Raw genomic sequence first — 11,358 nt, 5'->3', positions numbered from 1 at the left:
CACATAGGAGGAAGGGAAAAAACAACTCGGCCATGTCATTTTTATTTATTTATTAACAAAGCCAAAACAAACCAACTAACCGAGTCAAGCTTTTAGAAAATGTAGAGCTGGCAAGGCCTCACTTTTACCATTTGCCCAGGGGTTAAAATGACTCTATAAAAACCACTGACCAGGTAATTTCCAACGTCAAAACAAGATATCCGAACTTTGAAAAATGCCACCTGGTAGTGGCAGCAATAGCAGCACAAATGCATTTTAATAGCAAAACATTTCAGATGAGGCAAACACTGTTTACTTGGTGGTGATTATTGATCAAAGAAGAATCTACCACTTCTTAAAACTACAAGTCAACTGGAAGCCTTAAGGGATGGATTCTGCCATTGCCCACAGCTGATCAGCTAACAGTTGCCCCTTGTCTTGCTAAATAGAGAGCGCAGAATTGCTCAGTCAATTCTATGTTAGCTAGATGCAGTCTGTGAAAAGGCAGCTGCTTTATATTTAAAAACACACATCCTCCTGAGTCTATCCCATCGTTACCTAGTGGAGTGCATAAAAACACCAAAGCTATGCCCCCCCTCCTTGAGAAAGCACCATATATTTGAGAGATTGAAGGGGGCTGGCTATCCCCACGGTTGCCAGAAGATAATGGTGAAGCTGGATTTTTTTTGTACTAAAATGATTCTGGCTTTTTAAGCTGATGGCCACGCGGCAGGAGAGAAATTGCACACCGTTCCACATGGCCCTCTCCTCTCAAAATATTATGCAAAAGTCTTGGTGTAATGAAATGAATTTGCGGGAAAATAAATTTGACTCTGAAAAGCAGCCTTCTGGCCATCACTCCTGTGTCAAATTATATTAGGGCGGGGGAGAGAAATAGGGAAGAATTTAAGCACAAAGACAATTTGCTTGCCTGTGGCAGACCCATTTTCTCTCCTAGAAAATTAAAAACCATGGCAGTCAAAGACTAGAGAGAACACCAAAAAAAGAAACACTTTTCTTCTTTTTTTAACTTCTGGGGCAGATTTAGGTACTATCTGAAAGGAGAGAAACTAAAAACAGAAGGCAGTTTAAAACCACAGATTCGTCACCTCTTGGAAGAGAATATGGAGCACTGAAGGGCATCCAAAGGGAACCTTGGAACCGGTCAAAAGTCCAGCTGGTGTGGGAGGAGCTTCTGGCCCCATTAGTGGGGGCGGCTGCTGGACTCCAAGTGGGACCGTTTGCCGGGAGCCAGCAGGGGGCTGCTGTCTACTTGCTCAGGGAAGGGCCTCTTGGAGGAGCGTCCATGCCCGTTCATCGTCCCACGCTGCCACTTGCAGAGGTCACCATTAAGAATGTCCTGGATATGCTGCACAATGAGGTTTATAGCAACTGCCGGAAGAAAGGCAAGAGGTGGGTGGAGGAATTAATTATGGGAAGGGACCAGAGGTCAGTGGCAAACTAAGCACAGAGTCTGGCATCTACATTATTGCTAATTATTACAAAGGAATCACGGGGCAGGTGGTGGAAAATTCCAGCTAATAACCATCATTTCAGAAGTCTCTGCATCTTCATTGCCTGAAATGAATATACAAAATGAGCCTTCAGGAGCCTAGAACGGCAAAAATGCCTCTTACCCATGTTGTCCACTCCTCGAGGGATAATCACATCGGCGTATTTCTTGGTCTGGAGATAAGAAATATAAGAACTGTGAGTCTATGAACAAACCTCCAGAGCTGCCTCTAGTGCCCTCTAGACATTGGTGGACTTCAACTCCCAGCATCCCTGAAAGTTGCCCACTCTGGCTCAGTCTGATGAGAGCTAGAGTCCCAACCCCATCTAGAGTTCCAGGCGAGGGAAAGCTGCTCTGGAGACACCTGACCTCTGCCCTTTAGGACAGAAAGGGAGCAAGGAGGCTAAGTCCATGTGGACTTTGTGAAGACGTTTCCTCTTGTTACTGGTGTCATTTAAGACAGAGGAACCTTCCTCAGATCAGGTTACAGTTCCCTTCTGGGCAACCCTCCAAGAGCCACATGCCAGTGATGGGTGGGACCAGAGGCAAAAGCAGATGGGGCAACCTATAAATTTTACCTTTGTAGAAACTAGCCTACTGTACAAACACTGGTGCACTCAACTCCACCCAGACAAGTGAGATGCATCAGTGGAATTCAGGGAGGCATTCCAGCCAGGGAAAGACACACTTTGCATCCGGGTCATTAAGAGATGTAGCCTGCGGGAGTGTTCTGAAGGCCTGATACGTCTGCAAGGCTTACCATTTCCCAGGGCTGACTTTTCACAAGCCACTTTGGAGAACACACCCCACCAGCCCCAGCCACCACAGCCAACAACCAGGGAGGGATGGGAGCTGTAGTTCAGAACAACTGGATAGCATCAGGGTTCGGGGAATTCTGTCAAAGAGGCACAATTATCTCTGGGATGTAAGAGGCCCCTCTGGGTTCCATTCCCAGGTGAGGCTTTGTCGCAGAAGAAAGCGGAGAACCACACAATTAAGCTCAGTGGAATAACACAATTTAGCACACAGAAAGGCCCAGATCAGCATCTCCAGCTAAAATAAATAACCAAGGAGCAGGTGATGGGGAAAATACCTCCTCTCTGCTTGAGACTCAGGAAAGCTGCTGTCAGAATAGACACTACTGAGCTAGATGAACCAACAGTTTGGCCTGGTTTAAGGCCACTTCCTATGTTCCTGACATGAATGGGAGGTTTGATTCCAAGCCAATATCAATGAAACCTCTCTTGAGACAGCCAGAGAGATACTGTGAGGAGGAAATGTTCCTCCACCAGCCTTCCATGCTTCCAAAATGGGTTTGAGAGGGAAGGGGGGGATAAAAGATTCTGATACCGGCAAACAGAACTCTTCGAAGGCAGGCTTGACAAACGTCGTGTACTGGGTCAGGATCTGCTCCAGGTCCCTTCCCCGCTTCATATCCCGGAGAACTACAGCCGGAGGAACCAAACAGGGTAGTTTAAAGAGACAAAAGAAAGTCTTTCTTCACACAGCACAGAATTACAACCACAGCTCAAGTCCACAAGATGTAGTGATGGCCAGCAACATAGATTGCTTCAAAAGAGGGCTGGACCAATTCATGGGGAATAATAAGGCTACTGGTGGCTACAAGCCACAATGGCTATGTTCTGTGTTCCAATGTTGGTGACAATGTGCCTTGGCATACCAGTTGCTGGGAATCACAAGTGCTGTTGTTCTCAGGTCCTCCTTGTGGGCTTCACATTATGGCTTCTGGTTGACCTTTATGAGTACAGGATGCTGGACTAGATGAACGAATGACCTGACCCAGAAGGGTTCTCCTTATGTTCTTAGTCCAGAACATCTGGAGGTTGGGGAAGATGTAGTGATGTCCTCCAGCTTAGATGGCTTCAAATTTGTGGAGAAGAGGCTATCAATGGTTACGAGTCACAACGTCTAGATTCTACTTCCATGGTCTCCATTCTACTTCTCCCTAACATATTTAGAACATTGCTTCCTGTATAACCAAGAGATGAGGAACCTGGAACCCCCTGGATGTTGTTGGACTTCAACTCCCATCAATCTCAGCCAGCATGGCCAATGATCAGGGATGCCAGGAGTTGGGAGTCCAGCAACATCCAAAAGGCCTTAGGTTTCCCTATCCCTGATTGAAGTAGCAGTATTCCTCTTCAATGCCTCTGTTTAGAAGAAGCATAGGGATGCGGGTGGCACAGTGGTCTAAATCACTGAGTCTCTAGGGCTTGCCAATTAGAAGGTTGGCGGTTTGAATCCGCACAACGGGGTGAGCTCCTGTTGCTCTGTCCCAGCTCCTGCCTACCTAGCTGTTTGAAAGCATAGCAGTGCAAGTAGATAAATAGGTACCACTCTGGTGGGAAGGTAAACAGTGTTTCCGTGTGCTCTGACTTCCATCACGGTGTTCCGTTACACCAGAAGCAGTTTAGCCCTGCTGGCCACATGACCCGGAAAGCTGTCTGTGGACAAACGGCAGCTCCCTTGGCCTGAAAGTGAGATGAGCGCCGCAACCCCATAGTCAGCTTTGACTGGACTTAACCGTCCAGGGGTCCTTTATCTTTTACCTTTACCTTACAGGAAGCATTTCCTAATGAGAAAAGAGATCTATTTTTTGATCAGGGCTGGGGAATCTGTGACCCTCCAGATGTTGTTGGACTCCAGCTCCCATCAGCCCCAGACAGAATGGCCAATGGTTTATGGGATGGTGGAGGCAACATCTAGGGAAATTTCCAAACCCTGTGGTAAAAGTGTTTAAATAAATTCAAGGAACCAGGGGTTACCTCTCCGGGAGAGCCTGACATCTGAGTCCGTGTCAACAAAAAGACGGAGATGAAACATGTCCCGGATGTCTTGAGTATAGAATACCAGAATCCCCTCAAAAAGCACCACATCTGCAGGGTAGACCATAGTCGTCTCAGGCAGCCTGCAGTGGACATGACACGGAATGGTAAGATGTGGTTAAGAAAGGTCCCAGTGTGACTGTTCCAAATTCCCAGGGAGAACATCTGGAATGTCATGCTTGAGGGGGCCGGGGATGTTTAGCCTAGAGAACAGGAGACTGAGAGGCGATAGGATAGCCATCTTCAAAGAAATGAAGGGCTGCCACATGGAAGTAGGGAGCAAGCTTGTTTTCTGCCGCTCCAGAGGGTAGGACCCAAACCAATGAATTCGAATGACCTTAGGAAGATCTTTCTGATGGTAAGAGCTGTTCGTCAGTGGAACGAGCTACCTCAGGACGTGGTCATCTTTCAGGGATTCTTTAGCTGCAATCCCTGCAATTGCAGAGGGTTGGACGAGGTGACCCTTGGGGTCCTTTCCAACTCTACAATTCTAAGGCCACATTTTGCACAATAGAAGGAAATGCATACTGACCTGGAATGGGTCACAAAATCGTACGTTGGAACCTCAACCGTTTGGCCATCCACTATATTCTTCAACGTCATTTGCATTAATTCATTGTCAAAAGCATCTGTGCAATGCAAAAAAAAAAGGGTGGCCAAGCGGAACTGGATCAGCAGCAGAGGCGGTTTCAGATTTAAGATGCACTGCAAGTCAGGCACTATGACGGTGGTACAAAAGCTGCTTCCACCCAGTCTGATCTCATGTACCGGGGACCCATGCAGGTGATGTGTATCACAGCAGCAACTAATAAATAGGGCTTTATTACCTGTTTGACAGGTGGGATGTGGAGGCAATTTCACCTACGCAAGGGGGCAAAAGGAGATGGTTCTGTGCAGTGCTAGCCCTACTCAGAATAGAACCACCAAAATGGATGGCCTTGACTTAGGTGCTTAAACTTCAGTGGGTCTCCTCTGAACAGAGCTCAGTTGGCCGCAACATAAACCTATCTATGGACAGCATCTTCAAAGGCAAGAGTTTTGTTAAAATTAATAAATGAATGCTGGGTTTAATTTTTAAAAATATAGACAATATGTGTTCCCTTGTTGCGAGAAGCCAAGTTGCAGGGAACTAGGCAGAGGGCCTTCTCGGTGGTGGCGCCTGCCCTGTGGAACGCCCTCCCATCAGAGGTCAGAGAGATAAACAACTACCAGACATTTAGAAGACATCTGAAGGCAGCCCTGTTCAGGGAGGCTTTTAATGTTTAATAGATTACTGTGTTTTATTTTTCTGTTGGAAGCCACCCAGAGTGGCTGGGTAACCCAGCCAGATGGGCGGGGTATAAATAATAAATTATTATTATTATTCCACTCTGAGGGAGTCCATCTTTCCCGTCCATAGGACCGCTAAGTCCACTGTCTAAAAATTACCCGGCTGCCCCACTGGGAATACCTGGGTGATCAAAGTTGTACTGTCCTTTCAGGGCTTTTGCCTTCTGCTCCGTCGTAAGCACTTTATAGAACCGATCCTGGCTGAGGATGACGACTTTCCGCTGACGGTGATCCACTTCATTTTGCCCCACCAGCTCCATGATTTTCTCACACACTGTCGACTGCCCCGGGGGGAGGAGAATTTTGGAACATATCAGAAAAACAAACAAAGCAACACACATGGTCGAAATTTCTCAGCCTAACATACCTAAAACAATGAACACAGCACTGAAGTCCACGAAAGAAGAGGCAGATGTAACCATAAATTTAAACTGAACAGAAGAAGACCCTAAAAGCCAGAAACCCTACAGTGTCTGCTTTACCATGCAAAGTAATGAGGGACTTGGGGGGTTTGGGGGAGGGGAGAGCAGTGGTGGACCTACATTTGGGGGCCCCTGAAGCTTGTACTGTTATGGTGGCCCCTTCCAAACCAGCAATGAGGTCTGGGTAACCATTGTTAATCTTCAGTGGGTTGTTCCACAACAGATCACAATTTTCAAAGAAATTGTAACTACTGCACCTCACCATTTTGATTAAAACTGCTGTACTGGATTATCTTGCATGTCAAAGTCATAGCTGTCAAGTTTTCCCTTTTCTCGAGAGGAAGCCTATTCAGCATAAGGGAATTTCCCTTAAAAAAGGGAGAACTTGACAGCTATGGTCAAAGTCACTGGTGTGGATTTTTTTAAAAAATCCTATGCCTTATTGTTTTCTAGTTATGGGGGGAGGGAATGAAAAATAGGGGAAATTTGGGGTGTCCTTTTTAAAGAAAAAAAAATGTAAACTATGTGGACTAAACTCACTTCAGTGGCCCCTCTGGGATTAGGGGCTTTTAAGATTAAGTTTCAATAGTTTCATAATAGATCATCATCTGCCCCTGGATGGTGGAGCGAGGATTACAGGCAAAAAACCACCGAGGAGTAGGGGCTAAGAAGTGTCAGACTAGGCCCTGGGAGAGATCAAGGCTCAAAACTTCCCTACTCCAGCCATGAAGCCCACCAAGTGACCTTGAGCCAGTTCCGTAAGTGTCTCAGCCTAACCTACCTCACGGGGTTGTTGTGAGGATAAAATGGGGCGGCGCGGGGGGGGGGGAGAGACGACAATGCACGTGACCCCCTTGGAGGAAAGATGAGATACAAATGTAAGAATAAATACAATATAAGCATCACCATCATCATCCGGGACGTTTAAAAGTGCCAGGAGAGATACAGGGAAAATTCTCAGGGATTTGAAGCTTTTGCAAGAATCGCGCACAGGTCCGCAGTGCAATGCAATGCAATTAGGAGAATTAACTTTTTTTGCTTTGCTTTGCTTGCAATACCGTTATTTTGTTGTTGTTGTTGTTTTTGCATTTTCATTTTGCACTTCGGCTGCGCTAAGCCGCCCCTCTAGCAGGGGCGCGGCGGCCCACGTAGCCAGGGAGCCCCCGCTTACCTACCTTGCCGCTGGCGGTGCCTCCGCTCACCCCGATCAGGAAAGGACGCGGGTGCGGCCGCTCCGTCTCCCCAACGCCCGGCAGGCTGCTACTGCTGCTGCTGTTACTACCGCTGCACCCGATGCCATTGCTGCCCGTAGTGGCCATGACTTGGGCATTGCAGAAAGGGCCGGCCCCGTCTCATATGCCGCAGCTGCCACTGCCCTAGGACGCACAGACTCCATCTCCCAGCAAGCACAGCGCGGCGGGGAGCGCTCGGCCGGCTCACGGGCGGGACGCGGAGCACGCTGGGAAACGAAGTTCTTTATCCTCCTCCGGAAAGCTTGCGCAAAGTCTGTTGCGCACGAAGGCGGTAGTGACAAGGGGCGGGGCGGGCGCCGGGGGCGGGGCTTTCGGGGTTAGGAGGCGGTGTTGAAGCTGGGAAGGAAGCGCAATAAAGTGCTGCAGCATAGGATAAAAAGAAAAAAGTTAAAGACTTGGAAATCCGAGCAATTATAATCAACCAAATTTTGTTCATTGCCCTGCACCACACTTAAGGCCAAGTACACAGCATACATTTAAAGTGCATTATTCTCTACCACCACCAAGAAACCTGGGAGATGCAGTTTGTTATGGGTTTTGGGAATAGTAGTACTGTCAAGGGATTATCTACAATTTCCAGGATTATTTGGGGGAAATTATGTACTTTACATGTATGCCATGTAGGCAGCCTAAGAGACTTGTGACATCTAAAAGACTAACAATTCGTTTTAGCTTATGCAAATTGTTTATTAAATTTCTATCCCACAGTTCCTTTCAAAAAGAGCCCAGGCGTGGCAGAAATACTATTAAAAATAAAATAAAATATATTAAAAACCATTTGTAACATCTAAAATCATCCCCCATCCTCCAGCAGCTTCAGGGTTCACTGAGCATCTGAATAGGACTTGGCAGCAGGATCTAAAACAGCTAACCCCAAATCACATTCTGAAGCTGGGGCAGCAGTGGCAGAGCAAGCAGAATTGGAATGGAGTAACCATCCACTGAGGGACCCCTGCTGAGCTCCCGTTTCTCAGTCCCTGCTCCTGCCAACCTAGCAGTTTGAAAGCACATCAAAGTGCAAGTAGATAAATAGGAACTGCTACAGCAGGAAGGTAAACAGCGCTTCCGTGTGCTGCTCTGGTTTGCCAGAAGTGGCTTTGTCATGCTGGCCGCATGACCTGGAAGCTGTACGCTGGCTCCCTCGGCCAATAATGCGAGATGAGCGCCGCAACCCCAGAGTCGGTCACAACTGGACCTAATGGTCAGGGGTCTCTTTACCCTTTAACTGTCCACTGAGTGCTGGACAAACGCCTTGCATCATTATGATAGGACTGGAAGCACCTCCACCTGTGAAGCAACTTAAGGTGTGGAAGGCTCAGCCAAATGGCAAGCTGTGCCTCCAGGCAGTACCCAATAGTGCAGGATCTTATAGCACCAGAGGAGGAAGTGGTGCTGGCCAGAGGGCGCGTAACAGTGCCCTAGAGCAGGGGTAGGCAACCTAAGGCCCAAGCGCCTTCTCAATCTGACCCAATCGCCTTCTCAATCCGGCCCGTGGACGGTCCAGGTATCAGCGTGTTTTTACATGAGTAGAATGTGTCCTTTTATTTAAAATGCACCTCTGGGATATTTGTGGGGGCTGCCTGGTGTTTTTACTTGAGTAGAATGTGTGCTTTTATTTAAAATGCATCTCTGGCTGAAAAAGGTTGCTGCCACCTGCCCTAGAGCCTAGGTGAAGGGAACATAGTTCCGTGTGGCACCTATGGGCGGATTCCAAGGTGAAGTAACGGTGATGCTGCTTAATATCAGTGCAGAGGGTGTGGTGCTTCTGGGTAGCCAGCGCATAGCCCAGCTGATTTGTGAAAAACTGGGCATACCTGCCATCTAACAGGTAGCAGAGCCAGGGCAGCCCACCAACCCCTGGTGCCAACTCCAGGGCCCCCGTGGGCTTGTGCACCTACAAAAATGTTGCTGTGGGTGCCCAGCCTCCCCCCCCCTGCTGCTGCCACCTGCTGCCTTACCTCTGGCGCTCCGGTGCTGTTGCGGTGACTGGGCTGAAGCCTGTGCCTCCATTGTGGAGCCTCTGTTGAGGCCTGCTGCAGCCACGGGTGAGGTTCCGGGGTGGTACCGCAGTGGGCTCCACAACAGAGGCCCAGACAAGGCCTGGCCCAGTTCTTATCACAGTGCTGGAGCACGCTTGTGCGCTGCACATCATGATGTGGCAATGTGACGTCACACTGACATGATGGTGTGGTGCGTGCAGAGTACCACTTGCCCAATTCATCTGTGTACAGCTTAAGTAAGGTGCAGGAATAACCGGATTCTCAGCCTGTTTAGAGGAAGCGTAACTGGGCACACTACCTGTGTCATACGGTCCTTTAACTTGTCTGTATTATGTTCCCCATATTGTATATAACAAATTTTTGTTTTTTTATGCAAGCAGGGCTTTGAGAAGGGAAACAAGCATCTGATGGAAGCAACCCGATAACCTCTTCTGTGCATGAGCAGCAAGTTCCTTTCTAGAACAGAAGATTGACGTGACAGAGAACTGGAAACAGTCATTTTCCAAAGTGCAAGCTGTTATTGGGGGGCTGAGAGAGCAGAGCAATTAGCAAGATATGAAGGGAAGATAGCGTAAGCCAAGGGGTGGAATGTGGTGGAAATGCAGAATTGCAATCGAGGTGGGGTAGGTGGCCTTGCGCAATTCACCCTTTGTCTAATGCTGACTCCTGCTGACTTCATTGCTTGCAGGAGCGCTTCTGTTCTCAAAGATGGCCCAGCTGTGGGTTAATTGCTTTGCTAGCCAAGATCATGGGACCACCCAAGTCCGATGAAGGTAACCTAGAGCAGTGTTTCTCAACCAGTGTGCCTCCAGATGTTTTGGGACTACAACTCCCATCATTCCTGACCACTGGTCTTGCTAGCTAGGGATGATGGGAGTTGTAGTCCCAAAACATCTGGAGGCACACTGGTTGAGAAACACTGACCTAGAGAAAGGGAAGCTTTGCTGCAGTTCTAAACTGCTGATATGTGCTGCATAGCCAGGGGCGTCCCAATAGGGGGGCTGAGCGCCCCGGGCTCCGCTCTACGGGGGGCAGCGTGGCGCCCCTCGCTACTGTGACGGCGGCACGACCATCGCGGACGCCCCGATGTTTCTGGCCTCGCCCCTCGCTTCTTCCTGGTGGGGCGGAGGCAAGGGGCGGGCCAGAGGGCAACAGCAGTGGCAGCTGCTGATGCCCCTCACTACTCCGCCTCCACCTGAGTAGGAAGAAGACAAAGCGCACGGCAAGCTGATCCATAGCCCGCTTGGTCTTCTTCCTACTCAGGCAGAGGCGGAGCGGCTAGGGGCATCAGGGGAGACGCCCCTCGCCACGCCGCCTGAGTAGGAAGCACACATCGCGCTACGGAGCGGGTTGCCGGCGGCAGTGCTCAGATCCGGGCCCTGGAGCACTGCCCCCTGGCAACCCACTCCGTAGTGCAATGTGTGCGTAGTGCGATGCGATGGACACCCTGCCCCCCGGTGGGGTGCCTTCTGGTTTGCCGCCCCGGGCAGCCAGAAGGCTAGCGACGCCGCTGTGCATAGCCTGGCCAGACGAAGATATTTTCCGTCTATAAGATGCCCCCATGTATAATTTGGGGGACTCAAATTTAAGAAAATGGGGGGAGATGGCACAGAGTTGTTGAGCTTTGTTGGGGGGGGGATTACCCAGGGTTGAACTTTTTTTTAGGGGGGATTGCCAAAAATCGCTCACCCGCACGTGTCCAAAACTCCGCCTCTCATCTGTCCCCCCCCCCCCCCGCAGAAGCTGCCTATCGCCCACCCAATTGCCGCAGCATCAGCTAATCAACACCAGCCATTGACGCAGCAACCAAAACCACACACAATAGTTGCTGACAGCTGTGGCAGCAACCAGTCAAATGTCTACCGTATGCACTATCCATATATATAAGGGAAAACTTAGTCTTATACATGGAAAAGTACGGTACTTTGCTGCTACATCCATGGGGGTTTCTGCAGCTGAAAGTAGGGCTTTGCCATTTGTCTCGTATTGTATCTTTGTGTAAAGCAGGGTCTGGTA

General features: G+C 49.1%; 1 protein-coding gene across 2 annotated transcripts; it reads right to left on the bottom strand.

Moving 5' to 3' along the window:
• Nucleotides 1–35: 35 nt before the first annotated feature.
• Nucleotides 36–7,467, bottom strand: UCK1 (uridine-cytidine kinase 1). Of its 2 annotated transcripts, none has more exons than XM_088664817.1 (7): nt 7,261–7,467; nt 5,789–5,948; nt 4,871–4,967; nt 4,279–4,421; nt 2,843–2,937; nt 1,617–1,665; nt 36–1,371 (listed from the first exon to the last, which is right to left on the bottom strand). In XM_088664817.1, the coding sequence occupies exons 2-7, from the start codon at nt 5,925–5,927 to the stop codon at nt 1,184–1,186; spliced, it is 711 nt and encodes a 236-aa protein (XP_088520943.1). In that variant the 5' UTR covers nt 5,928–5,948; nt 7,261–7,467; the 3' UTR covers nt 36–1,183. The 2 variants fall into 2 exon arrangements, with proteins under 2 accessions (XP_088520943.1, XP_034968519.1); XM_035112628.3 differs by having other exon boundaries at nt 7,265–7,467.
• Nucleotides 7,468–11,358: the final 3,891 nt, after the last annotated feature.

This window comes from Zootoca vivipara, chromosome Z2 (genome assembly GCF_965207765.1).
Source record: "Zootoca vivipara chromosome Z2, rZooViv2.hap1.1, whole genome shotgun sequence".
Classification (NCBI taxonomy): Eukaryota; Metazoa; Chordata; class Lepidosauria; order Squamata; family Lacertidae; genus Zootoca; species Zootoca vivipara.
This window is presented reverse-complemented; position numbering and strand designations above follow the sequence as displayed.